At 39.8% G+C, this 27,817-nt stretch overlaps 1 protein-coding gene and 1 pseudogene across 1 annotated transcript; both read right to left on the bottom strand.

Moving 5' to 3' along the window:
* Window positions 1-467: 467 nt before the first annotated feature.
* On the bottom strand, window positions 468-11,399 carry LOC108932680 (chitin synthase-like). Its single transcript, XM_018749226.2, has 19 exons — window positions 11,275-11,399; window positions 10,103-10,238; window positions 9,749-9,931; window positions 8,448-9,502; window positions 8,272-8,361; window positions 7,888-8,046; window positions 7,527-7,701; window positions 7,247-7,348; window positions 7,017-7,158; window positions 6,543-6,743; window positions 4,908-5,192; window positions 4,613-4,792; window positions 3,782-4,184; window positions 3,344-3,366; window positions 3,153-3,217; window positions 2,724-2,834; window positions 2,354-2,634; window positions 1,785-1,887; window positions 468-1,577 (listed from the first exon to the last, which is right to left on the bottom strand). The coding sequence occupies exons 1-19, from the start codon at window positions 11,304-11,306 to the stop codon at window positions 1,566-1,568; spliced, it is 3,738 nt and encodes a 1,245-aa protein (XP_018604742.2). The 5' UTR covers window positions 11,307-11,399; the 3' UTR covers window positions 468-1,565.
* A 4,255-nt stretch (window positions 11,400-15,654) lies between these two features.
* LOC108932745 (chitin synthase chs-1-like) lies at window positions 15,655-27,540 on the bottom strand (annotated as a pseudogene).
* Window positions 27,541-27,817: the final 277 nt, after the last annotated feature.

Here is a 27,817-nt window from a genome sequence, read left to right as displayed (position 1 = left end):
AATGGTATACAGTCATGTTCACAGACTGCTGATGATAATAAAAGTGATAAAGAAATGAACTTTGAGCCTCCACCTCTAATTTATACCTTTAAACAGTGAGCGTAATTAACCTGGCTATAAACATCAGATTCTGTGGTACACGGATCATTTATGAAATAAACCAGTTGGTCTTTGACTAAGCAGTGGTTGGCAAGTGCATACATCAAGGCTGTGTTTCTTCATATGCTATTATTAGAATTACTAGTCAGTACATTAGCAGTATACAGACGCTGAGAACGCTGAAAGAATATTGACATTAGTAGAGTTGCATGTGTTTAAAAACATAAACAAGCATGAGTTGTCTAGTATGTCTATTTTTCATATAGTCTGCAGCTCAACACCTCTAATAGCCCAGCAAAGATGTTGATCACAATAACAAAAAGATGAAGAATAATGTGTTTATATTCGTTTTTTATTGTTTATGGCAGGTCTCTTCTATGGGGTTTCACCTTCAGTGATTAAGGTGGTGTTTCTTGTAAAGGAAATGTTGTCAAGGCTCAGGCTGATCACAGCTCAAGTGAGTATATTATAGCAACAGTATGAACTCACTTTGCTCCACTCCTGCTCGTGGTCATTGATAACTGTGAACAAGCGGTACATATATAACTTTTGTACCTGAAACCCCACCTGGTCTCTCACATGACACTTACAGCAGATAAATAATCCCTAGTTGTGATCATGTACAGAGAAAGACTGTTTACTGGAGCCAGTCGCCATAGACAAAGGAAGGCATCCACTAAAAAAAATAACAGGTCATGACATTTTACATAATGGGTTAGTAGTGCTATAATGTGTCACTGTGTTACAAAGATCAGTACAAGAGTTGCTGTCATACACCTACTCAAAAAATCGTGTGACATGTCACCTGTAAGGTGTGGCAAGGGTTTGACTTCACCCAAGAGTGGAATTATCAATGCAAAACAAATGAATGCATTTACAGGAAGGGTATTTCAGTAGAAGGTTGAGGTGGTGCACTAGGTTTGGTTGGGTCCTGTTCTTGGGTGAGTCTGGGGTGTGAGTCCTGCTTGGGGTATATTTTTTATTCCAGAATTATTACATTTTCAAACATTTCAAATATGTATTTTTTAAGTTGAGTGATTCACTGCAGAAAAATATAGTAAACAATGTCAGCTGGTGAAGTGTGCACAATGACATTATAATGACATATCAGTACAGTCTGAGTTATTTACAATAAATTATGTATTGGTTTCACAGAAATTGAAAAAAATCAAGATGGCGCGATAAAAAGTAAATGCAAAGACTGGCTCTTCTGGGCAGGTGATAAAAAATATAGACAATGAAAATTACAATGGAATAAATCCATGCAAATAAATGCCTCCTAACGGAGGCAAGGAAAACAAGAACTAGACGAGATTTTAACTGTACAAAAATTTTCCACTTTTGTCTCATAAAACAAGGTCTTGTGTGGCGATGCCAAATTGTTCACTTGGGACCAGGGTACTGGACAGGCCGTTGTTCTTTTCGCTCCAGGATTTTATTAGTTTCACTCCACGAACACAGTAAACCTACAGAAAGTTCTGGAAACAGAAAAATTTTGTTACCTGTAATCTCTCTTGTGCTTTCACTTACTTGATAAGATTAGAGTAGAAATAATTTTATTTCAGTAATTTTAATAGGTTCAGTTTTTAAAACTGATTTTTCAATGGAGAAAAGGATTTCCCACACTTTTACGACAACCTAGACAGCACTGGTAAGCAAAACCTGTAAACTAAAAAGCAATTTACCCTATTCTCTTTCATGAGTTCCTCCATAGATTCGCTACATGCTTTTGTTGCAGCTTTTGCCTCCGTTTCATGGTAGGAAACATAGTGAATGAATGTTTGCAGTCTGAAAAAGTTGAAAAGTCAGTGTCAAACAATTGAAAATGCTGCAGTAGAGCAAGCCAAAAATGCAATCGAAAATGAATACTATCGGACAATATAGATGCCATACCAACATTTAACTTCTGTACACTGCATCTCAGAAAAAGCTGCCTTTTTGCCATGCAGCTAATGATTCATATTCTGATTACCACCATTCTGTCTTTTTCCAGTCTTTGCAAACCAAATTTCTGCATCTAAAAGTCATAATCTTGACAGCTATGGTGAAAAAATACTTTCAGACTTCTAATTGCTGATAGAGAAATTATAGTTATCAGATCTATTGGACTTAATTTTGATATTCAGATATTGAAGTAATAGATACAAGGCTCAGATAATAAACTTTCCCTGACTGCAAATTATTTTGCGATATTGGTTGTACAGAACTAATTCAGATATTAATAAATAAGAGATGCCTTTTAAAAGTGCTTTACCTGTGCCAGAGCATGGCAACAAACTGTATTAGAAGTAGGAAGGAAAAGCCAAGCAGAAACATCAACTGAATAGGGTCAATATATATGTACTGGCCAGGTTCAACATGCCCCTCAGTTTTCAGCTTGGGGATAGGGATGCTGACCGACTGACCAATGGCTTGGAGAAAGAAGGTGGCCCCGAGCCACAGAGCATTGAACATGAAGAAGACAATGGTCACCTGGAAGGGAACAGCAGAGACGGAGTCCGGCATCAAGCACTGGAATTTACGATGGAGCTCAGCCTGCACTGCAAACGTGCACGTCCTTAATTTAAGATCATGTATTTTGAAAAATACATTTGAAAGAAATTATAATCTAAATACGAAAATACATTATTTCTGAGGTCTTTGAGGTCTGCAGCAATTTTCTCCTTTTCTTTGTTGTCCTCACTCATAGGTTTTAGATATCGTTCTTGGAGGTCCCTCCAAAACTCTGCTTCATCCTACAAAATGCATATACCCATATAATACCAATAAAGGAGGGGACAGCTGGTAGTGTAGTGGTTAGAACTACTGCTTTAAGATCCAAAAGGTTGCAAGTTTGAGTCTCACTTCCAACTGTACTACTCTTGAACAATGTACTTACTCTAAATTGCTCCAGTAAAAATTACCCAGCTGTGTAAATGGGTAAATAACTGGAAGTACCTTAACATTGTAAGTTGCTTTGGAAAAAAGTTCATTTAAATAAATAAGTGTAATACTGTATATGCATGCAGCATTTTTCAGAAGTGCACAACAACAGTTGTACTTTTCGAACTCACATCATCAAGTGTCATTTCTATCAGGGGAAGCTCACAAGACTTTTCTTTCAGCTGAGAAATCCAACCTGCAAAAATACATTTAATCCAGCAAATAAGACACATATTTAAAGTTACAATAACCACAGACACAGCAGCAGTGGTTTGTTATCATGCTGAAACTCTGTTTTTGTTCCGACTTTTCTATAACTTACAAGGCTCAGAGGATTCTTCTTCCCTAAGAGAGACAAGAACAAAGTGGTTAAAGTGCCTCTGCAAGTCTTTCAGCCACATAAATCACAGTTTACCACAAAAGTATAGAGGTAGAAAATACTGTTCTGGTTTACATTAGACACTCACTAATGTAAGTCATAGAAGTAACAGCTTCCAAAGATGAGAATTGTGATTCTGTTTTGATGCACTAATGTCTACATTGGAGAAGTGCTGAGATCCATAATACTTAATGATCCTGAAAAGTCAGTGTGAGAGCAAGTTTCAGTCTATCAGAGCAATGAATCACTGAAATGATGTCATCATTTCCGTAAATGTGGTGGACCAGCTCTCTCTTTTAACGCTGAGGTTTTAACAGTTTACGAAGAGCCACCTGTCTGCGCTCCAGGCTTGAGAACCATAAAACAACACAGTATCCCTACCACCCATCCTGGATAGGTAGCCGTTTCTCTGATGGTTGAGTCTCACTAGGGATGATGTGGTGCCCTTGTGGATTCATGGTCACTGTGTCATCATTGTCCATTTGGATACGAACATTCCAGCTACAACACCTGCAGTTCCACTCATACTTCCTGTCATTGGTGCTGGTGTCACTGAATATTGATTTGGCAGTCTCTCGTGTGCCCCATGAAACATTGTTCATGTTGACTATGGAATAGATGGTCAGCAAGAGGTAGCCGCTTGGGATGCTGAGCACATAGACAATTCCATAGATGATCAGATGGAACTCTTGAGGGTGTAACAGTGCTGTCGTTACATAAATTAGCACAATGCTGATAAAGAAGAGGCCACTGGGTGTGAACGTGTCGTTGACGACCATTTCTCCTGGGAAGGTACACAAATATTGACAAAACTTTGTTACATTTTTGGAGTCATCATTTAGATGTAGCATTGCTGGCATCTAATTATGTCTCCCTGCTAATGATGTTGTTCAAGCCTTTTCCATCAGCACTCTCCATTCCATTAATCTATTGATCATGCAAAGTCCTGACAGTCATCTGACCATTATGTCATCAGCTTATTGAACAACAACCTTTCAAAACATTTAATTATTTAGTGCCAGTGAGATCCATGTATTTTTTTTCTTTAACAGCCTTAACAGTTTCAGTAGCCATAGACTGCACAATCACTGTTAAAGTCGTGTTTTACAAAAACCTTGTGTAATAAGTTTTAACACATACTTGTTATCATGTTTTCATATAGGAACTTGTTGATGAAATAGGATGAAACAGCAATACTTCACGAGTCCCTACCGATGACAGATAAAATAGTTGCTGTCATGAGGAATGCATATAAGATGCTCATGACTGCGGCAACCGTAATCTGGGTGTCGATCTTCAGATTGTAGCACAGCACCAAATAGATGGCTGGAGGCAAACTGGCAAGAGCAAGGCTAGTGCTGGGGGTAACATCAAAGACAAAGGAGAAGGAACCTGTAGGATGTGAAACATAACAGGGGTTGCAGGAGACTCATGTATGTTCAGTATCCTTTACTGTGAATGGTGCTAATTATACTGTAGTATTTGTATTATGGATTAAAAATGTTACCTGCTATCATCAAGCAGATTGTGGCCGGCCCGAGAATAGACCCAGCCATGCTGATGGTCTGGTAGATCATGTATGGTTTGGATATGGACTTATTTCTCTGTGAAGTCAATGAGCCTGTGCCCAGAAGGTCCAGGGTGTTGGCCATGGTGGAGGGACCCCAGCGCCGCCTCTGGTTGTAGAACTCCTTGAAGTCCTGAGGAGCATTGGTGTAGGAGTTTGATGCAGCGTTGTACTCCACCCTCCAGCCCTGTTGGAGCAGCAGTGTGCAGAGCCACCGGTCCTCACCTGTAACACCCCACAGAAGTCATTGCAAGAACCAATGGAAGAATGTCTAGCATTATAACCCATGTGTTTTAATGAGACCATATTGACAAACCTCTATTTTTTAGCAGTGTGTCAATTAAAAGCACAGACTCGGTTCTTGACGTTCTCTCCAAATAATGAAATAATGTTGCCTCTTGATATCTAAGATATGCCAACTTCCCCATAAATTTACATTACGTAATTTGTCACAAATATCTCAGTATCAATTTTATTCGCTGCTACTCAATCCATCTTAAAATTTTGTGTTCTCTAGCAATTCTATATTCAACTATCAATGTAATTTTTTGCTGGTTTTAGCAGAGACATCAGACAAACTCATTGTACTTGCAGAATTGCGCATCTGCATCTATGCCTCTCTGCCTGTGGGTGAAATTGCACATTTATTTTTGCTGAGTTGTTTGTTGCTTTAGAGAAAGGTGTCTGCCAATTAATAAATATAACTGTACATGTGTTCAACTATTCAACCGAGGTGGGGAATCAGTACAGCTTGAAACAAGAGGTGGGCACCCCAGTCACTGGATGCAGAGGGTCATGAAAGAGTGGAGCCACCCCAAGGAGGGTAAGGTATCTGTATGCAGCCTGGAACCAGAAACTAACAAGTCAGACACCAGAAGGAGTCAGACTGGAGCTGTCCCAAAGGTATAAAAAGGGGAAAGGCAGGAGGAATCCGGATACACCTGGGGAAGGGGGTGGGGGGATGATGGCGGCTCAGTTTTCAGATGCACACAGCAGCATCCGCAAGCAGAGCCACCTGGAATGTGAACGAGAGGAGGAAGGAGAGGGTAAAACTAGGCACAGACTGGGACAAGAGCGGAGGGGTTCATTCATGAGGATGCATTTAGCAGCGGTGGTTTGCTTTAATACTTCGCTCCAAATATTTTGTATTTGCAAACTTCCAATTCTTACCAATTACTCAGATATGTTCGCAGTGGGTTGGACCGCAGTCCTGCTCTCCGGTGGGTCTGGGGTTCAAGTCCCGCTTGGGGTGCCTTGTGACGGACTGGCGTCCCGTCCTGGGTGTGTCCCCTCCCTCTCTCCGGCCTTACGCCCTGTGTTGCCGGGTAGGCTCCGGTTCCCCGTGACCCCGTATGGGACAAGCGGTTCTGAAAATGTGTGTGTGTGTGTGTTCTCTCCAAATTATGCAGCAATTTAGCTTCTCAAACTTGCTGAGTCATTAAATTCATCATCAATGTAAATGGTAGTCATCTAATTAAAATGTATTGACCTCAGTCATTTGCTGAACGAATGAAAAAAAGGTCTCAAGAGCTTTTTTTTCTAAAGCATCAAATAAGGGTATAGAGCAAACTCTACCTTGATCATATTGGATGTAGTGGGCAGCTTCTGTGGCCTTAGTGGCGTACTTCTTCATGACGTTGTCGCCCATTAGGGCTTCAGCTCGGAAGAGGCTGAAGCAACCAGGGCTGCAGAGGACAGAGCCAAAAACATGCTCTGCTGACTTCTGCAGCCAGTGGCCCACCGCATATTCAAACTTCTGGTACCACACCATGGGTCCTGTATTGGGGAAGATATCATTCCGGCATGTTTCCTGCGATGACTCCCTCCCTATTTTAATAGCTTTTAAATTTTTCAGTTTCTTGGATTGGTCGTTGAAGTTAAACTTTAACATAATAGCTGGGAATCCATACAAAGCAGAGCTTAGTTGAAGTTTCTGCAGAGAATCATTAGACACAATGCAACAATCAGTAGGTAGTATTTCGCCTAAAGGATTGATATGAGGCCAGTCTGGAACTTGGCCATTGACCTGCATCTCTCTTAACTCCTTACCAGTGCCTGTTGGGTGAATCCGACCGCAGACTGCACCGACTTCAGGGTATAGCCGAAGACGGTCAATCAAAAGCATGACCGCAGATGGCTGGAAGTCTACATCTCCATCTAATGCCAAAATGCACATGTTCCGCTTTTCTTTCTGAGAATTAGATTGTTCAACGACAGTTCAATTCAGTTCAATAACTATGAATCATTATTCCACTATAAGAACAGAGAGACAATATTACCATTAAATTCTTCTCTAGTGTGGCCTTCTTCTGTCCATGTTTATACCTCAAAAAATATTTGTGCTTCAGCTTCCAGCCCAGTAGGTAATACAGATACATGATCTGAGGAAAAATATGTAGTAGTCATACTTTACAATAATCCTGTAATGGACTGTGAGGTGCAGTTGGTGTAAATTTTAATCTGCAGCCCCACATCAAAGAATCTAACAATGACATCATGGGATCAGATTCAAAATCTCAAAAAGATGGCATTCAACTTGTATTTTTCCTTTAGACTCACCTGAGACCATCGCTTTTTGTTCCGGATGAGGTTTTTGTCCTTTAAGTGAACGTTCAAAATGTTGCCGTGTGGCAGGGTGTAACGAAGGCGACCACCATAGGGCGTTTGGATGATTTCCTGGCTTGGAACTCGTGTCATTTTTTTAAAGACACCTGAATTCTCTTTACTGAAGATCCTATTTAATATTTGTGTATATATATATAGATAAAACACGTCAACATCTAGTGTGGTGTGAACATTATTGACATACAAGTGATGATGAATAATAATGCTTATAATAATGCTTATATGTGCTGGGATTACAAGAGTGCACCATTAGAATAACACAGAAACGTTATAAGAATATTAAGGAGATACTAACATGTAGACTTCCTTGATGACCACCAACAGGGTTTCTGCATATTCGTTTACATGACGCCCCTTCCTTTTTTCCACATCTTGAAAAGCATCATCAAAATAAATGTGGAACTCAAAACTGACATCATTATAAGGGTTTCTCCTTGGTCTGAAGCTGTCAAGCCTTTCAGAAAAGACAATAATGTTGCCATTATGTCTATAGTGATAGATGTAGTCAAGGTTGTTCATTTCAGGAATAATGAAGCCTTGATTGCAAGCTTGCAAATTTATGACTTAAATATATATATACTGTATATATTTAATTATTGATTGCATTGTTTCCATGAGCTTTGTGCCAAATGCTGTGTCGCTGAAAACACAGAAAATAGATATTAAACTTTTTACTTACCGGAATAAGGAAAGGATTATTTTCATCATTTCAGCATAAGTCTCGTGCCACATTGTTGCACATAAGAAGACTGTCATTGTTTCATAGTCACTACAGGACAAATAAAGCAGAATAATCAGTGCCAGAATATTTTTTTTCCATGATTTTCAGGTAACACAACTTTTCCAGAGGATTACCTATGAGTTCTGTTGCAAAAGTGGATTTCAAATCGCATGTTGAGTAGCATGGACTGGTCGATGAAAGCGGCTTCATAGTGGCGACGGACAAACAGGTCCCGTGTCCTTTCAATGCGGTGTACCTTCAGAAAGCAGGTGTAGATAGTGCAGAGGACAAGTCCGATCCACCAGCAAGCCAGGGAGCTGCCCAGCAGACCCTGGACTAGTATGTTTCCTTCCATGAAAGACGATCTGGAGCACAGAGTACGCCTTGCGTCCATGATAAGCTGAGAATAAGCATCAAGCTGCGACGTGCTTGTCTTTACCATGGTTTCACAGTATGCGGTAACTGAGCGGCCCGCAGTTGAGCTGCTCGAGACAAAGCTCTGGAAGTGGGAGATGAAGGTTATCAGAAACCCAACCAGCACAGCAGGGGAGACCATCCACATGGGGATGACAAAGCTCCGGCGGACAGCGTGCATCTTACAGGCCACCAGAGCAAACCAGTGGCAGAGGCTGGTGGAAATGACCTGAACGGCAAAGAGGCTCAGGACGACAGTTTTCGTCTGCTGCGACACCGAGAGGACAGACGACCACTGCTGGCCAGAGAGTATGACGTAGGCCCCAAGTACACTTGCAATGACTCCGATTCGGACAAAACTGGAGACAATGCAGACGATATTCCTGGACCTCTTAATGTCTTCTGAGACACTTTGTAGAAAGTGACTTTTAAACAGCATGCTGTAGTTCTCCCACCAGTTTAAGGACACACACAAAGTCCCTGCGATAGCCAGTCCAACGGGTGTGATTGGGATGCTGCCGTACTTCGCTGCTTCCACACAATATCCAGCAACAAAGAGCGAATAGCCAAGAGTGATGAAGATTACAGCAAAAATGGAGGTTGTAATGAACCTTATGCGCTCTTTCATGACAATGTTTCCAGCCACCTGAAGTACAGCAGATAGGATGGCCACACTGTTCAGCATCATCACATTGGTGAGAATGTCAAACTTTGGCATGGCGACGATGGTGAGTACAGCCGTTCCGAGGGCCACAAAGAACTCGGTAAAGACGACCTGGTTGAAAATATACAGCGACAACAAATCAACATAATCTAGGTTTCAGTACTGAACAAGATTGGACAAGATGTTTTTTAATGTAGTTTCTCATGAAGATACAATATGGAGATCCATGTAATGTGATCAAAATTTTCAAAAATACAGATCTTATTTAAATTTAAGATACACATCTCATACATTTTAAAATATTTGAAAGTAGAAATCGAGGAATATTGTATACTTATATTTTAAAATTTTACTCACCCATAAAACTGTTGGCATTCTGGGCATCTTCGAATCTTTAAATATAATTTTCCACAAGCTTTTAATAAGTGACAACACACTCGGTGTAACGAGGACACAGCCGAGGAAAAGCAGCGCATACGGCTTGGTGGAAACGGCTGTTGAGTTTTCGTTTGCGACTATTATTAACAGCAGAAGGGATGACTGGAATACAAAATAAATGTGTTATCAAGGCAACTGGTGCACAAATGTTGCTCTCTCTTAAACTGTATATCCGTACATGAACCGCTGCTAAATGAATTTTAGTTGCTGATGTTGTTAAGGGACATCATGAACATGTAAGAAGTTTTTTTATTTTTTGCTGAAACAATATACCTTGCTGAAAAACCCCAGTACAAAGACCATGAGGCCAGTAAAGCTGCAGATAAGAAACTGAATGCAGGTGCGTAGCTTCCTTGGTCGCTGTTCATCTTCAAAAATGGGAACTTCTCGACAGCTGTCCCAGGCCTCGCTGAACACATATCGTCAAAGGAAAAAAAATCTATTATTTTATTGGAAAGCAATTAGCCAATTAGTTATTGGCCTGTGGTCAATTTTGGTATTTTGCTGACTAGTTCAAAATTATTCTTGGCAAATGCATCAAACATTTATTTGGCCTAATTTAATTTTTGGTTTAATTTATTTGTTTCTTTATCATGCAGATTTCAGTTGTGTTTATTTTGTAAATGAGTAAATGTCTTTGTATGTAACGTTATCTGATATCCAAGGGAACCGGGTATTTTTTTTTAACTTGGAAAAAATGGATTGGAAGGTTTGGTCTTTTACCCTGTTACAATGTACGACTTAGGAATTTTGCAAACTGATTTTCTCAGGGTATTTAGAGTGGTCAACAACAGACCAGATGATTAAAATCGCTATCTTCAGTCACTTGCCTAATATTCGGGATGCCTCAGTAAGGATTATATTACGAAGTATGAAAGTATGAATGAATTATGAATCTTAGTAATAGTAAAGACTGCCTTTAAAATCTTATTGCCTGCTTATAGTCTGTGCGTATTTATAGGAACTCATAGCATGTACACTACAGAATGCATTTTCTAGAATTGTAGCTATAATTTAAATTTAAATTGTAGTGGAAGTAATTTAAATTTGCACAGAGGTTGATAGGAAATTGTGTTTAACTGTTAAAGTGGATTTTAAAAAATCTTCATGTGAGAAATTCCAGTTCTAGGATACTGAAATTCAGTTTATTATAACAGCCATTTGAATAATGACTACAAAAATTGACTCCCTCATATCAGAAATTCCAGTTGTAACTGTGTTTTAAAATTCCTTTCATGACATAAATTTCATTTACAGCCACCTGAAATTGGATTCCTTAATAAGTGGGATAGATGGTGAAATAGCTTTCCACAGCTGCAAGGGTATGGAGCATAAAATTCAGCAGTTCTACAGCACTGTTTTAGGATGGCATTTTTTTACCAATATATTAATTAGCAGAAACCAAAAAAGCTCCAAATTAAGAGATAAATACAAAAAAAAATTACCTTCGTTCACGCATTTTCTCAAAGTTATTCATGTTGCTTGTGTCTCCAGGCGTCGATGTACCGAATACAGTTTAGGGTGTTCATGTCTCTGTACAAATTCCTCGAGGGCCAGAACATCCAGCAACACGCTCTTCAACGGTTTTTGAGTCAGCAGTGATTGTCCATGTATTTTCCTGTTCTTCCTCTTCACTGAACTGTGAAAGTTAACCCTTTCAATAAAGTTTTCCGTAAAATATATGTAAAAAAAAAAAAATGCAGATATGGTTAGCTAATATTTTTACCCAATCAGATGTTACTCAAATCCTTATTGTCATATATAAATGTTAAAAGGCATTCTGGGTATGTTTGAAAAGCAAATGCGGGGCATTTCCACAGGCACACAAGAAATACACTTTTAATCTACCAAAACCACTGGTTTTTGGACCACTAAGGAGACGTGCAGGGAATGTGGGATGAACATGTAAAGTCCAGCAGTGAGTCACCAGTCAAAACCTAAATTATTACATCATTCTTCATATAATCTACTCTTCTAATAGCTCCTATAATCTCAAGTGCCTTTTGTATTTCATAGTCCATGTGGGAAAATTGCTGAAAAATGCCTGAAAATTGCTGAAAAACAGATTTTACCAGTTAGATTTGATGAAATTGCTTTACTGATTCCACTGACACTGTCATGAAGCTCAATACACATGACCTACAGATACTAAAGGTTGTTTAAAACTTTGTGTAAATGCACTCTAAATTCAGCAAAACTTCTCTTTCTTTTGTAATGTGAGGATTTAAAGAGTATACTTTACACATAGGGGCATGGTGGTGCAGTGGGTTGGACCGGGTCCTGCTCTCTGGTGGGTCTGGGGTTCGAGTCCCGCTTGGGATGCCTTACAATGGACTGGTGTCCCGTCCTGGGTGTGTCCCCTCCCCCCTCCAGCCTTGCACCCTGTGTTGCCAGGTTAGGCTCTGGCTCCCCACGACCCTGTATGGGACAAGCGGTTCAAACTTTAGAAATAAAGAAGTCCCTGCAGAGAGAGTTTCTAGAGAGATGGGAAAAAGTTGGGTACCTGAGAAACAAATCCGTGTCCCAGACAGAAAGTTACTGAAAGGTTTATGAATCAATCTGAAATTAATATAGCATTTTCCCTCTGTAACTTTTCCATTAATTCCTATAGTGTGCACTTTCCAAGGACCTAGAGAGTGGCGGCAAAGTTGATTGTGTTGGCAGGTTTCCTCAAAATTTGTACATTGCTCGTTGCCTTGGTTCAGCTCCCGTGAATCAGTTGAGCCTTGTTTCACTATGGCACGGACGTTTAGGTGTGTCACAATAAAATGTGGTATTTTCACATAACAACAGGACTAATTATTTTTGGGTGTGGTAACGGCGTAAAATCTCTGGCAAGGGTGTGTTATACTTGGCTGTTTTATGCTTTAAATGATACCTCCATTGTTAACATGACTATTTTCCAGAACGCTGGGTGAATCCTTTGATCGATATGTTATGCAGAAGTTAAGAGTGTCTGTCGAAGTGTTGTTTCTCAGAGCGGAACACATATTTACGGTAGAGATATTCCTGGTTATAGGTATGCGTGGAATTGATTTTTTACAAATACTTTCATAATGGTCTTGACCTACAATATGCAGGGCAGCAGGCAGTGTAGTGCTTAGAGCTGTTACCTTCGACCCAAGGTTCGGGTTTGAATCTCACCTCCAGTTGTAGTATCACTGAGTAATGAACTCACCCAAAAAAAATTGCTCCAGTAAAAGTTACCCAGCTGTATAATGGGTAAATAACTGTAAGTAGGTTAATATTGTAAGTCACTTGGAGAAAAGCATCAGACAAATGAAATGCAATATGTGTATATATTTCTGCTTCATGTACTACAAAAGAGCTTCTCTGTTGTGCAAAAACTGTTTGCTAGTTATTTTCAAAAAATTCACATCTGGTGTGAAACTTATCTTCATTTTTTTATAAACTTTATCATTTATTTTAACATTAAAATGAATTATCTCAGTAATGTCAAACGGAGTCCTTCACTTTTTTGTTGAGGGGTGTAACATGGTAATGGGCTGAGCAGGCCAGTAATGTTTCCTTTTGTCTGTAGCTCCTCCTGGAGATCCCCCAGGCCTTCCCAAGTCAAATAAGAGGTATCATCTCTGGTGTTTCTTGGGGTTTCTCTAGGATTTTCTTCCAGTGCGGTTTGCCCAGTATAGCTAAAACAGCAGGAACTTTTTCTGAGGACTCTCATTTCAACACCAAACATCTATATAGGGTTAGTAATACTTCAGCAATATGTGAAGCGAATAATTTCACAGTCCCTTATGATACTGTTATGAAAATACCAAGGTATTGTACCTGAGGTGGATATTCCTTGCTCCCGAATGGACAGAACATCCCTCCTCGTTCGGATGAGAAGCATTCCTTCAGATTTTGATCTGGTTTACATTGCAAGCCACATTGAATTTGGCTCTTATGTTATCATCAGATTATGAAGTCTGGCCGTTTTAGCATTGCTGCGCTCATGACAGTAACAGGGACAAAGGGTTGGAGGATGCGAGTGCAGGTGCTGAAGCGGAGAACTAGAACGAACGCAAAGAGTGACAGATGGATGGGTAAAAGATTCACAAAACTGTTATTAATGTAGTCTTTGAAACTTGACTTGCTCATGCAGGTTCAACAAGACACAACAAGAACTGAGCCAATTTCACATCCTGTGAGTCCTGGTAGATGAGTCAGACAGGTTTGAGTTGTGTCGCCAGTTTCCTTGTGCTCTGGCAAGGAGGCCCTCTTGTGAGCACCTGTACACATGACAGTGGGGATGTAACCGTGGGATCAATGTGAGAAAAGACAGTAAATTCAGGAGAGCTCATCAGTGGAATTCCGAAACTTTTTACACACTGCCAATTTCAACACCCAAAATTCTAGCATGCCAGAATAAAGGTTGTGATTCCTTACTCTAGACAAAAAGGATCTGATCTATACACCATGGCTCTCAGCTTTCTTTCATTAAGACGCCATAGAAGAGCTCAAAGGCCTCGTCGGATGCACTGGATAGGTAACAAGTGGTCGATCGAAGTCAGAATAACTCCGAGTCAGAGCACTGAATAAGGTGTTGATCAGTGTTCCACTGGTGCTTTTTTGCTAAGTCCATTTCCCAGGACTCTTGGAGGAAAGTCTGGTATCTTTTACCATTGCTTTTTCCTAACAACAGATGTTGTTGATCCTTACACCTGCAGGATTTTATAGATTTGCTTAATAGAAAATCCTGAATGTAAGCAGACAAATAACTCAGGAATCCAAGAAATGTCTGTATTTCTTCAGCTGTATTCCCAGATGTGGGCAGTAATGTGTTACATTTACGCCGTTATTTGTATTTAAAAAACTTAATTCCTTAACTTTACTTTGTCAAAAATGTCATGGTGGAGGATTCAGATCCTGAATTTTTATCTTCAAAGGACTGTGGACTGAGTGTGGCATGTGCTTTTGGAAAATGTTAGAGACACTGTTCATTCAAAAACAGAGCCTGACCCATTCTTACCATGGAACTGTCGTGACTCTTTAACCATCAAATCGGTATGATAGACCTTCCCTTGGTGCAAGAAGTAGTCAGAATACCAAGCCTGCAGTGGTATAATCTTTCTGGGTGAACACCAAGCCTCTAAAGGGCAAGACACAACCAAAATATTAAAACTGAACAATTTCTGATAATTTGCTTACTGATGTTAAGGAACACTGTAAAAGAAAGAGTGATGGTCTAGAGTTATTTCACAGTATTTATTATCTTCATGGATGCTACTGTTACACAATAAACAACAACCAAACCCATCTCATCATTTGAGCATGGGAATCCAACCACGATTATTGTTTTCATGTATAAATATTAACTTAATATTTTAACATTCTTCAACAAATTAAGTTTAAAAAGCTTTAAAACCTTTAGTGTATTCAGTGTGGCACATGCCATAACAAGGTACAATGCATCACTGAACATGTCATTGTGTAGCTAAGTATATTAATGGTAAAAACCATATACATAATAAAAATGCATATATAATTTTACATTTCACTATAGTGTACTCAGGTAAGATCTAAAGTGATTATCTGTACTAGACTATTACATAGCTACCATTATCATGGACTTCTGTTTTACATTTAATGTGACAAAATAATATTTCCACTTCATCAGTTTAAGTTCCAGTGATTTCGGTTTGTTCATAACTGACTAATACCAACTGACGAACAAAAGGCCACCTGTGTGTACTCTTAAAATGTACAGTGTTAGTTATATAAAATAAATAATACAATGATGTTTTTATTTAAAAAAAACTGAAAAAAATCAACACACACAAACATACAGATATAATAAATAAGTGTACAAATCAGTTCTGACAGGCAGATATGTAAAAATACAGATCATGATGAAAAATTAATTCAGATATTGTAAGATTTTCTCCCTCGATGTTATGCCATACCCCCCTGGGGGCTAAGGGTGGTACGTAGGCAGCTATTGACTCTTTTCCACAAGCTTGGCTCCATGAAGAACATAAACCTACAAAAAGTTCTGAAAACAAGAACATTTTGTTACCTAGAATATCTGCAGTGAATTCATCCAGTTGACATTTTTGCAGTAAAAATTATGCTTCCCATTAGCACTTCTTTTAAGCCATTTTGGTGATATTTGCTTAATTACTTTTATTTGTAATTTTATATTTCTACTTGGTAGGGGGTGCGGTGGCGCAGTGGGTTGGACCGCAGTCCTGCTCTCCAGTGGGTCTGGGGTTCAAGTCCCCCTTGGGGTGCCTTGTGACGGACTGGCGTCCCGTCCTGGGTGTGTCTCCTCCCCCTCTGGCCTTACGCCCTATGTTACCGGGTTGGCTCCGGTTCCCCGTGACCCCGTATGGGACAAGCGGTTCTGAAAATGTGTGTGTGTGTGTATTTCTACTTGGATTTTTTTCTTAATAATGCTTACAATTTATCATTTGTTTTTTTGCTCTCAGAAATAACATAAGCATTACCATTTCTTCCTTTGCCTCCTCCAGAGACTTCTTGTGTGCCTTTCTCATGACTTTCACCTCTGTCCCATTGTAGGCCACATAATGAATCAGTGTCTGGATTCTGAAAAATAGTTCACAGGTCAGACTCAAAACGTTGCCAACACTACCCTTTTTATTTATAATTTTTTATTTCATTCACACAAATGACATTCATTCATATTACACTGAGACCTGACAAACAACTAAAAATACATATTTAATAAACCAAAAACTTGTTCCTAGTATTTTACTGGCATACTGGTACAAGGAATAATATAGTCATGTGGAAGAAATCTGACAGTATAAAGATTATACTTTGATGTATTTGTCAAAGTGTAGTCTATACTAAGTGTAATTTTTACCTGTGCCAAAGCATGGCAAAGAACTGTATCATCAACAGAGAACTAAAGCCAAGCAGAAACATCAGCCCGATGGGATCAATGTATAAGTACTGGTTAGGTTCCACATGTCCCTGAGGGTTAACCTTGGGAATCCGAATGCTGACCGCACCACCGATGGCTTGAAGGAAGTAGGTGGCCATGAGCCACAGAGCATTGCACATGAAGAACACAAAGGTCGCCTGGAAGGGAATGGAACAGACTGAGCTCAGAGCTCAATGTATTGCTGCAAATGAGAGCCTTTCTTACATTTGCATCATTATTTTATTCAGTTAAAAGTGAATTATAATTTAGATTTACTTTACTATTACACACACACACACACACACACACACACATTTTCAGAACCGCTTGTCCCTTACGGGGTCACGGGGAACCGGAGCCTACCCGGTAACACAGGGCGTAAGGCCGGAGGGGGAAGGGGACGCACCCAGGACGGGACGCCAGTCCGTCACAAGGCACCCCAAGCGGGACTTGAACCCCAGACCCACCGGAGAGTAGGACTGCGGTCCAACCCACTGCGCCACCGCACCCCCTTTACTATTACATTACTTATTATATCAAGTCTGAATAATAATGCACCGCATTGGATAGTACTCCAGTAATGAGGGGCAGTAATTGGTTTTAGCCAAAAAAACAAGCTACACTGGTAATCATTTGTGAGAGTATCATATAACGTTGAATAGGGATACATACTGCCACGATATTTATACTTGAAACATTACATAAATATTCTGAAATACATTATACATACAAAGAGAGAAAATGTTGGTTTTTAATATATTTAACCTCAGGTAACCCTTAAGCATCCAAGTATGAAAGTGACAAACACCTAGTTATAGTTATATATAGTATACTATACTTATAAACATCTAGTTATAAAATTCAGTAATTAGTAATTAATCAGTATATAATAGTTGAGCAGCTTTGAAACAGTGCACTGAAGCAACACAAATGCAGCCACCTGTGAATTGTAATATGCTCAACTTTGAAAGCAAATTGAAGCTTTTACAGGTGGTTTGTGCCCCTGGCTTGGCTTTGCACCCTCACCTGAAGGATATTGTGAAAATATTAAACTTTCCCCTCAAAGACATTACCTAACTGCTTCCTTGTTGCCTGTTACTATACCTGAAAGGCAGGTTAACCTATCTGTCTTTCCAAGGAATAATTACTGGCAACACCCTCCTCACTGAGGGTTGAAAATCCACGGTAAATACGCTCCAACATGTTCAGAACTCAGGTGCTACAGTCCCGACCAGCTCCTGCACTAGCAACTACATGACACCTGTTTCCCGAGTCCTTGAACTATCTTCCTGTCAGGGTTCAAGCTGACTATTAAATCTGTATTTCTATTTATAAGGCTTCACACAGTTTGGCAACCTTTGTACCTGTCAAAATTACTATCTGTTTAAAATCCACTTTACAACCTTTATTTGACTGATGTACATAATTTCTTTGGTTAATAGGGCTTTCTTCTGCTGTGCCCCAAAGTTATTGAATTTTATCCTGAAGAAAATGTGAATATTTGTCCCTGAAAATATGAAACATTTTTCTATTCTGAACATTTATTCTGGCTTAAGGCCTACCTGTTCAAAATGGCTTATACGTGGTGCCACACAGCCTTGCTTCTTAACTCACCAATTGTACGGTGTTTCCTTTAAAGCTGCAATAAATTTGAATAGTTCCAATTCTACACCCACAGCCCAGAAGCTGTGAGGCACCAAGTGCTACCCACTGAGCCTCCATCTTACACATTTCTAAATTCCCAGTACCTTATTCCTTAGGTCTTTGAGTTCTGCAGCAATTTTCTTCTGCTGTTCTTTGTCCTCATCAAGAGGTTTTAGATATCGTTCCTGGAGGTCTCTCCAGAACTCTACCTCATCCTACAAAGTGAATGTACCCAAAGTAATTAATGCATGCATTTTTCTTGGAAAATCATGAAACAATGCAAACAATTTAGAGCAGTGTGTACATTTTTTCAACTCACTTCATCAAGTGTACTTTCTTTTAAGGGGAGCTCACAAGACTTTTCTTTCAGCTGAGAAATCCAACCTACATAATATTTAAAATAATTAGTAAGGTGATTTATTGAAATTGCAGTACCCAGAGTGTCAATTAAATAATCTCATAATACATTTAATAGGCCTTTATGTCATAAATGGAAAGAAAATTATAGCTACATATAATGAAAGAATGGAATACACCCGAATTTTGTGACATTTGTTTTGTAATGTGTGTTCTTAGAAAAGTGAGTTCAGACTTTTCTACTACTTACAGGGCTCAGAGGGTTCTTCTTCCCTAAGAGAGACAAGAATGAAGTGGTTGAAGGAATTCCCATTGCCCATAAGTTTTTAAACAATAATGTATTAGTCATAGTCTAACAGAATGATGCGCAACAGAAATCCTTGAGGCAGAGGATCACCCGGCTCAGTATTTAAAGTTCATCTGAAGCACTAGTTAAAGGATGTTGAAAAAGCTGGGACCAGGACTTTAATTATACTGACAGAATAACATGCAGTGGTAAACTGTGCTACAGCTGTTACATCAGTGACAATTAACACTGGTCCTGGGAAGCCACGGTATGAGTCTTCAGTATGCTCTTTCATTATTACAGGCATCCCTCAGTTTACAAACTCTCTGTCTGGAATTTCAGTATAAAGGCTCATGGCTTTTGATAACCAAGTTCCAATTTATGGAACAAAAAATCAGTACAACAAAATTTATCCAAATTTGAAATTTGCATCTTGTGCAAGTGAAGAAGTGCAGTAATGTACTGTAATTGACATGTCTGCATCCAAACCTCTCAATCTGTTAGTGTGAGTTTTGCTTTTAGAGTGTGGGGTATTATGAAAAGTGTATGAAATTCCACAGGTGAGTCTATCGACCATATCGGATGTGTTAAATGAAAGATTGCAGAGTCAGTAGAAAAATTAGCTGGAAAAGTTTAGTTGGTGGTTTTTCGGGTATGTATTTGAATTTTGAGAACAGTGCGCAGTTTTAGAAAGTTGTTCACAACAAATCTGATGTATTCAGTTGATCCAAACTTAGTTTATTGCTCATCATGCAGAAAACTGATCAAAAAGTAAAGTGGCAGTTATCCCAAGGCAGTAAGTGTTTAAATGTGTTTTAGGTTGTACTAAAATTGTAAGCTGATAGTTGCATACGTGTTTTATAATGCTCTAGAGATATTTGGGAAAATTTGGTTGGGGTTTTTGGATGGCTTGAGAACGTATTTGTCATAACCTCAGAGGGTGAAAACCCCAACGTTCACCTGTCCACTATATGCGCACTGGTATATACACTCTGCTGTTGAGATAATTGCACTTCACACGTGTACGCACGTTACAGCAAAACACGCCAATGTTTGTTTCACGTTTGGATGTTACAGCATTGTTATTTTTCCCCTTTTAAAATAATGGGAAATAGGCTTTCAGTACCTGAAATTTCAATATTTGCAAGGTTTTCAGGAATAGATTAATGCCGTAAATCAAGGGGTGCCTGTATTTGATCATTTATTACCCTAGCACAAGGCAACTATGTTAGGGTTTTGCTTGTAACACCTGTTTACTTATTTATACAGATGGGTAACATTTCTTAGACCAATTTAGGACCAATAATAACTGCCTTACTTCAGGGTAGTACAGGGTGAGCAGAAATTAGAATTTAGGACCTTTCTAATGTAAAGTGAAAATTGAACACACTATCTGCTACCCAAATTAGGCCCTCTTTGGTACCAAGGTTGTCAGTGTTTTAAAAAGAGCTGTAAAACCTGTTCACAAAAATTAAGAGCCGCTATAAATAGGGTCTGTACCTCTCATACTGTATAGTTTCTTTTTCCTCCTGTGGTTGTGTCTCAGAGAAGGCAAACCCTCCAGCTGGGGTCACAGTCACCTTCTCATCTTGGTCCACTTGGATGCGGACATTCCAGCAGCAGCACTTGCAGCTCTTTGCATACTTTACCACTTGGGTGCTGGCATTTCCAGGTGTCACCTTGTTTGGTTTAGCAGTCTCTCTTGTGCCCCATGACACATTGTTCATGTTGACCAGAGAATAGATAGCTAGCAAGAGGTAGCCACTTGGTATCGTGAGCACATATAGGAGCCCATAGATAACCAAGTGGAACTCCTGAGGGTGCAGCACTGCAGTTACCAAGTACATTAACACAATGCTGATGAAGAAGAGGCCGCTGGGTGTGAAGAAGGTTCCATTAGTGACCATGTCCCCTGGAATGACACAAAAATATGATTTTTAAAGAAAGTTCACTTGCAGGTCCTTTTAGATAACCTCAAGATTTTACAGTTATTCTGTACATAATGGTGTATTTCAAAGTTTACACACACACACACACATCAGCTGAACCGCTTGTCCCATACGGGGTCGCGGGGAGTCGGAGCCTAACCCGGCAACACAGGGCGCAAGGCTGGAGGGGACACACCCAGGACGGGACGCCAGTCCGTCGCAAGGCACCCCAAGCAGGACTTGAACCCCAGACCCACCAGAGAGCAGGACTCAGTCCAACCCACTGCACCACCACACCCCCCATTTCAAAGCTTATTTCAGACTAATTACATTTACACTTACATTTATTCATTTAGCAGATGCCTTTGTCCAAAGCGACGTACATCTCAGCAAAGGTACAATTTATGCATTACATTAAGAGAAAGAGACATAGCTGCAGACATGAGAGTCTCAAGTAATTTGTTACCTACCACTTGCTGCACTGAGGTTCATTGTTCGAGTGGGTGCATAAAACACAGGGTAGACAAATCCTGATACCTTCCCACCAATTTTTTTTTTTTTAGATATTCTAAAATACACAAATAAGCAAGTACAATGCCGGCCTAGTGGCTGAATAAAGGTTGTATCAGGAGATGCTCATGAAGTTACAATGCATGAACAATTACACTGTAAATGAGCTGGAGAGATCTTGGGTGAAGTGGATCTGGAAAAGGTGAGTTTTCAGACCCTTCTTGAATATAGACAGAGTTTCCGCAGTTCTGAGTGACAGGGAAAGGTCATTCCAGCACAACGGAGCCAGAACCGAGAACCTCCGTGCTTTACCTTTTGTAATTCTGTTTTTTCATAAAATCAGCAGTACAACAGAATAGTGATATTTTGCACAAATGAATACATTTAGGAAAACATCCCCTACCGATGATGGATAATATAGTCGCTGTCATAAGGAATGCATAGAAGATGCTCATGATTGCTGCAATGGTGATCTGGGTGTCTGCCTTCAGTTTGTAGCACAGCACCAGATAGACGGCCGGAGGCAGAATGGCAAGAATAAGGCCATCGTTGGGTTTGAGGTGGAACACAAATGAGAAGCATCCTGGAACATGTCAAACATAATAGTAATTTAAAGAGTATCTTTTCATGGTCCCTATTACTCTTTCAGTCACTCACACTTCAACAGATTGGGGATATATTTTAAATAGTGTATAAGCTGGACACAGTTAAATTACCTGCTATCATCAAGCAGACTGTGGCCGGCCCTAGAACAGACGCAGCCATGCTGATGGTCTGGTAGATCATGTATGGTTTGGATATGGACTTATTTCTCTGTGAGGTCAATGAGCCTGTGCCCAGAAGGTCCAGGGTGTTGGCCATGGTGGAGGGACCCCAGCGCCGCCTCTGGTTGTAGAACTCCTTGAACTCCTGAGGAGCATTGGTGTAGGAGTCAGATGCAGCGTTGTACTCCACCCTCCAGCCCTGTTGGAGCAGCAGTGTGCAGAGCCACCGGTCCTCACCTATGACATCCCACAAAAAACACTTTAATACCTAGAGAGTTACTGTCTAGTGCTGTTAGGCATATGTTCTAAGGAGGCCATTGATACGCCCATAATAAACATCTATTTCTTATAAATTAGACAATTAAAAGCACAAATATAGTTCTCTGTTTTCTCTGAATAATGCAACAGTGATTCTTCTTGACTGTTCAACCAGTAGATCCATAATTTCTGTAAGTTTCAAAATCAAATCAAATGTGTAAAACTCAGACGTTTGTACTATAGAATAGAAAGAATACGGTAGTTCTGGGTGAGTCAACAAGCATCAAAGATGGTGTATTATATACTGTACCTTGATCATACTGGACGTAGTGGGCAGCTTCCGTGGCCTTAGTTGTGTACTTCTTCATGACATTGTCGTCCATTAGGGCCGCAGCTCGGAAGAGGCTGAAGCAACCAGGGCTGCAGAGGACAGAGCCAAAAACATGCTCTGCTGACTTCTGCAGCCAGTGGCCCACTGCATATTCAAACTTCTGGTACCACACCATGGGCCCTGTATTAGGGAATATATCATTCCTGAGCATGATGTATGCCACAGCACCCCCTTACTTTACTTACTTAAAGTACTCTTACATGTTCCAGTTTATTTGATTAGTGTTGGAATTAAAATTTTGATATTATGGAAGAGAGCGTACATATAGCAAAGTTTAGTAGTAGTTTATCTGGAGATTCATTAGATACATCACAAACATACAGTGCTGGAGCATGTACACTCTGTTTAAGGATATTATTAAATTAATGTAAAACATGACACAGCTATACTCTGTGGGTAGAATTTTACCGTACAAAGAAAAAATTCACCACTTTGCTATTGGCCTGAACCTCCCTTAACCGCTTACCGGTGCCTGTTGGGTGAATCCGACCACAGACTGCACCGACTTCAGGGTATAGCCGAAGACGGTCAAGCAGAAGCATGACTGCAGATGGCTGGAAATCTGTATCTCCATCCAATGCCAAAATGCATGTGTTCTGTTTTTCTTTCTGAGAATGCAAGCATTAATAATATACAAATAACTGCGCCACTTAAAAATAAGGCATAGTAAGGCCAACGTTATATTATATTTATTTATTTTCTTATTTATTTATTTATTTACTTACTTACTTACTTACCTTTAAGCTTTTCTCAAGAATCTCCTTGTTCTGCCCATTTCCAAACCTCAGAAAATACTTGCGGTTAAGCTTCCAACCCAGGAGGTAGTACAAATACATGATCTAAGGAAAAATGTGTTTTATGCACTGTGAAGTCCAGCTGGTGTAATACTTACTCCGAAACATCATATCAAAGAATCTGACTATGACATTGTGGATTCAGAACCAAAACCTCAAAATAGATGATATTCAATTTGTGTTTTTTCTTTAGACTCACCTGAGACCATCGCTTCTTGTGCCGAATGAGGTTCTTGTCCTTGAAGTGAACGTTCAAAATGTTGCCGTGTGGTAGGGTGTACCGGAGACGACCACCATATGGTGTTCTGATGATTTCTTGGTTTGGAATTCTTGCCATTTTTTTAAAGATGCTTGAATTCTCTTCAATGAAGAGCCTGTGCATGTATAAATATAAAAAATAATTTGAAGTTTACAGTACGTAAAAGTGTCAACGGTAATGAAATAATAATCATTAAAGTATTTATTATTCTCAGAATATTACAGTCAGAATTAGTAGAAGTGCCAAGATCTGAAGATACTAACATGTAGACTTCTTTGATGACCACCACCAGGGTTTCTGCATATTCATTTATGTGACGCTCCTTACTTCCTTCTACCTCTTGGAAAGCATCGTCAAAGTAAATGTGAGACTCGAAACTGACGTCATTGTGAAAGTTTTTTCTTGGTCTGAACTTGTCAAGCCTTTCAGAAAACATAACAACATTGACATTAAGTTTTCGGCAAAAGGTCTCACGATATTAACCATTGCATATGAATGTCTATACAAGCTTTTCTCCTCATGTACAGGTTAGTGCTTTGGCATTTTTTGTTCCCCCTTTGGGATTCATGAAATCTTGAACTAAAAATACAAATATGTTCAAATAAATATACTTTAGCAATATTTACATTGTTGTTTCTCTGGAGTTGTAACTTTTCTGTGGGCTGATATTAGGTCAGACTCCTCAGATAGGTACTTAATATTTTACTTACCTAAACATTGAGATTATCATTTTCATCATTTCATCATATGTCTCATGCCACATTGTGGCACATAAGTAGATTGACACCACTTCATTCTCACTATGTGAAAAAACAAAGTACCAAAATAAACGGCTGGTTTACTTGAGCTGTCAATTTTTACATGTTTATTATGTAATGCTGCTCCTATAAAGCATTACCTGTGTTTTCCTTTTGAAAAGTGGATTTCAAATCGCATGTTGAGTAGCATGGACTGGTCGATGAAAGCGGCTTCATAGTGGCGACGGACAAACAGGTCCCGTGTCCTTTCAATGCGGTGTACCTTCAGAAAGCAGGTGTAGATAGTGCAGAGGACAAGTCCGATCCACCAGCAAAGCAGGGAGCTGCCCAGCAGACCCTGGACTAGTATGTTTCCTTCCATGAAAGACGATCTGGAGCACAGAGTACGCCTTGCGTCCATGATAAGCTGAGAATAAGCATCAAGCTGCGACGTGCTTGTCTTTACCATGGTTTCACAGTATGCGGCAACTGAGCGGCCTGCAGTTGGGCTGCTCGAGACAAAGCTCTGGAAGTGGGAGATGAAGGTTATCAGAAACCCAACCAGCACAGCAGGGGAGACCATCCACATGGGGATGACAAAGCTCCGGCGGACAGCGTGCATCTTACAGGCCACCAGAGCAAACCAGTGGCAGAGGCTGGTGGAAATGACCTGAACGGCAAAGAGGCTCAGGACGACAGTTTTCGTCTGCTGCGACACCGAGAGGATAGACGACCACTGCTGGCCAGAGAGTATGACGTAGGCCCCAAGTACACTTGCAATGACTCCGATTCGGACAAAACTGGAGACAATGCAGACGATATTCCTGGACCTCTTAATGTCTTCTGAGACACTTTGTAGAAAGTGACTTTTAAACAGCATGCTGTAGTTCTCCCACCAGTTTAAGGACACACACAAAGTCCCTGCGATAGCCAGTCCAATGGGTGTGATTGGGATGCTGCCATACTTCGCTGCTTCCACACAATATCCAGCAACAAAGAGCGAATAGCCAAGAGTGATGAAGATTACAGCAAAAATGGAGGTTGTAATGAACCTTATGCGCTCTTTCATGACAATGTTTCCAGCCACCTGAAGTACAGCAGATAGGATGGCCACACTGTTCAGCATCATCACATTGGTGAGAATGTCAAACTTTGGCATGGCGACGATGGTGAGTACAGCCGTTCCGAGGGCCACAAAGAACTCGGTAAAGATGACCTGGTTGAAAATATACAGCGACAACAAATCAAAGTAAGTAGCATTATACATTCAATTTATTTTTCTGTGTCTATGTTTCCAGTTTATTCTAATTTGTTTAACAGTTTTTAAGCCTACCACAGGTACAGCTACATTTAAAACCATTGAATTTTACCATAAAATTTAGAGCTAAAAAATGTAAACTAGTACTCAGTATAAAATATTTGAAAGTAGAAATTGAGGAATATTGTATTCTTATATTTTAAAATTTAACTCACCCATAAAACTGTTGGCATTCTGGGCGTCTTCGAGTCTTTAAATGTAATTTTCCACAAGCTTTTAATAAGTGACAACACACTCGGTGTAACGAGGACACAGCCGAGGAAAAGCAGCGCATACGGCTTGGTGGAAACGGCTGTTGAGTTTTCGTTTGCGACTGTTATTAACAGCAGAAGGGATGACTGGAATTACAGAGAAAATATATAAACATGTTAACAGTACAGGAAATGTCTTTCAGAAAGTTTGTCTTCACATGCAGTGCTACTGAATGCATTTTTAATTGCTGATGGTGTAATAAGTTGGGAGCAAACAGTGTAGTTTATAGTACAGTTCACTTTACCTTGCTGAGAAAGCCCAGTAAAAAGACCATGATGCCAACAAAAGTGCAGACAAGGAACTGAATACAGGTGAGGAGCTTCCTTGGTTTCTGCTCATCTTGAATGACAGGAATTTCCCGAGAGCTGTCCCAGGCCTGCCTGTTTGCCCAGGTGGGAAAAAAGGCAATTAGGGCATTTAAAAAACTCCACGCAAATCCAATCAACTCCAGATATTTTGTAATCGAGCCTTCGAATGATCTTTCTCAAAGGAAAACATTCCACTCTTAAAAATCTGAAGTATAACAATTTCAGTCCATCAGTCATAAAGCCCAAACCTGACTAAGACTCATAAACCACTAGTATTGATTGTACAGTTTCTTTAATAGACATCATTTTTAATATACTTAACGCTATATTAGAAAAGAGGCATTCAGTTAAAGTTTCTGTGTTTCATTAGACATTAAGTAAAAATTTGGGGTCATGTGTAGTGGTCAGAGCTGCTGCCTTTAGACCCAAAGGTCACAGGTTTGAATCTCACCTATGGCTGTAGTACTGTACCCCTTGAGCAAGGTATTTACTCTACATTGCTCCAGTAAAATTACCCAGCTGTATAAACAGGTAAATAATTGTAGGTTGATTAATATTGTAAATTGCTTTGGAGAAAATCCTCAGGTAGGTGAATGAATTCAATTAATTTTTCTTAACTTAAATATCTGAGGAATATTATAATATTAACAATATCACAATTTGATCAAGGTCGGCGTATGAAAACGGTGCATGGACTGTATAAACATCATGTCATGTGAATCTAACAGAAATAACATTTTTTTTATTTTGTCTCATTCAACAGAAGCAGTGAATCTGCGCATTGAATGACAGCCCTACGTATCTGACGTCAGATTTTTCAGCGGCGGTCAGTTATAAATAAATGTATAAATCAATTGATTCAATACATTAATAAATTATAATAAGTTAACAAAGGCAAATTAATCATTAATGTCTAAGAAAAGAAGACAAAGGTTGGCGAAATACTGGAATTACCTGCGCTCACGCCTTTTCTCGCGCTCATCCATGATGTCGGTGTCTCCTGCTGCCATTGATTGTACGGGCTACCGCGGTTTACACCTGCGGGACGTATATATAACTAACAGCTCGTGGGTGTGGAGCTGCTCCGCTGCACGTCAACGGTTCCCTGGCACGCGCACCCGTGCGTGCACCAGCTCCCGCCTTAAGTCATCCATGTCTTTTTGCTAAAGCGCTCGGCTCTGGCTTGGAAAATGTTTCAAGCTGTTTATTATAAACCGCTGTGGATTTGACTATTACCCTATAATGTAAAAGTCTGGCAGCATTTTTTAAACAGAATTTTTACACTGACAC

The sequence above is a fragment of the Scleropages formosus genome, chromosome 4 (genome assembly GCF_900964775.1).
Source record: "Scleropages formosus chromosome 4, fSclFor1.1, whole genome shotgun sequence".
NCBI lineage: Eukaryota > Metazoa > Chordata > Actinopteri > Osteoglossiformes > Osteoglossidae > Scleropages > Scleropages formosus.
The sequence above is the reverse complement of the archived record's forward strand: the minus strand, read 5'-3'. Positions and strand labels throughout refer to the sequence as shown.

Bases quoted from the DNA above. Each gene is read 5' to 3' on its own strand.
- LOC108932680 (XM_018749226.2), bottom strand. From the start codon at position 11,306: ATGAATAACTTTGAGAAAATGCGTGAACGAAG. The intron at 9,503-9,748 runs GTGAGTAAAATT...ATTTTCAACCAG, and splicing joins GAATGCCAACAGTTTTATGG to GTCGTCTTTACCGAGTTCTT. The intron at 4,793-4,907 runs GTAACATTTTTA...CACATCCTACAG, and splicing joins AATCTGCTTGATGATAGCAG to GTTCCTTCTCCTTTGTCTTT.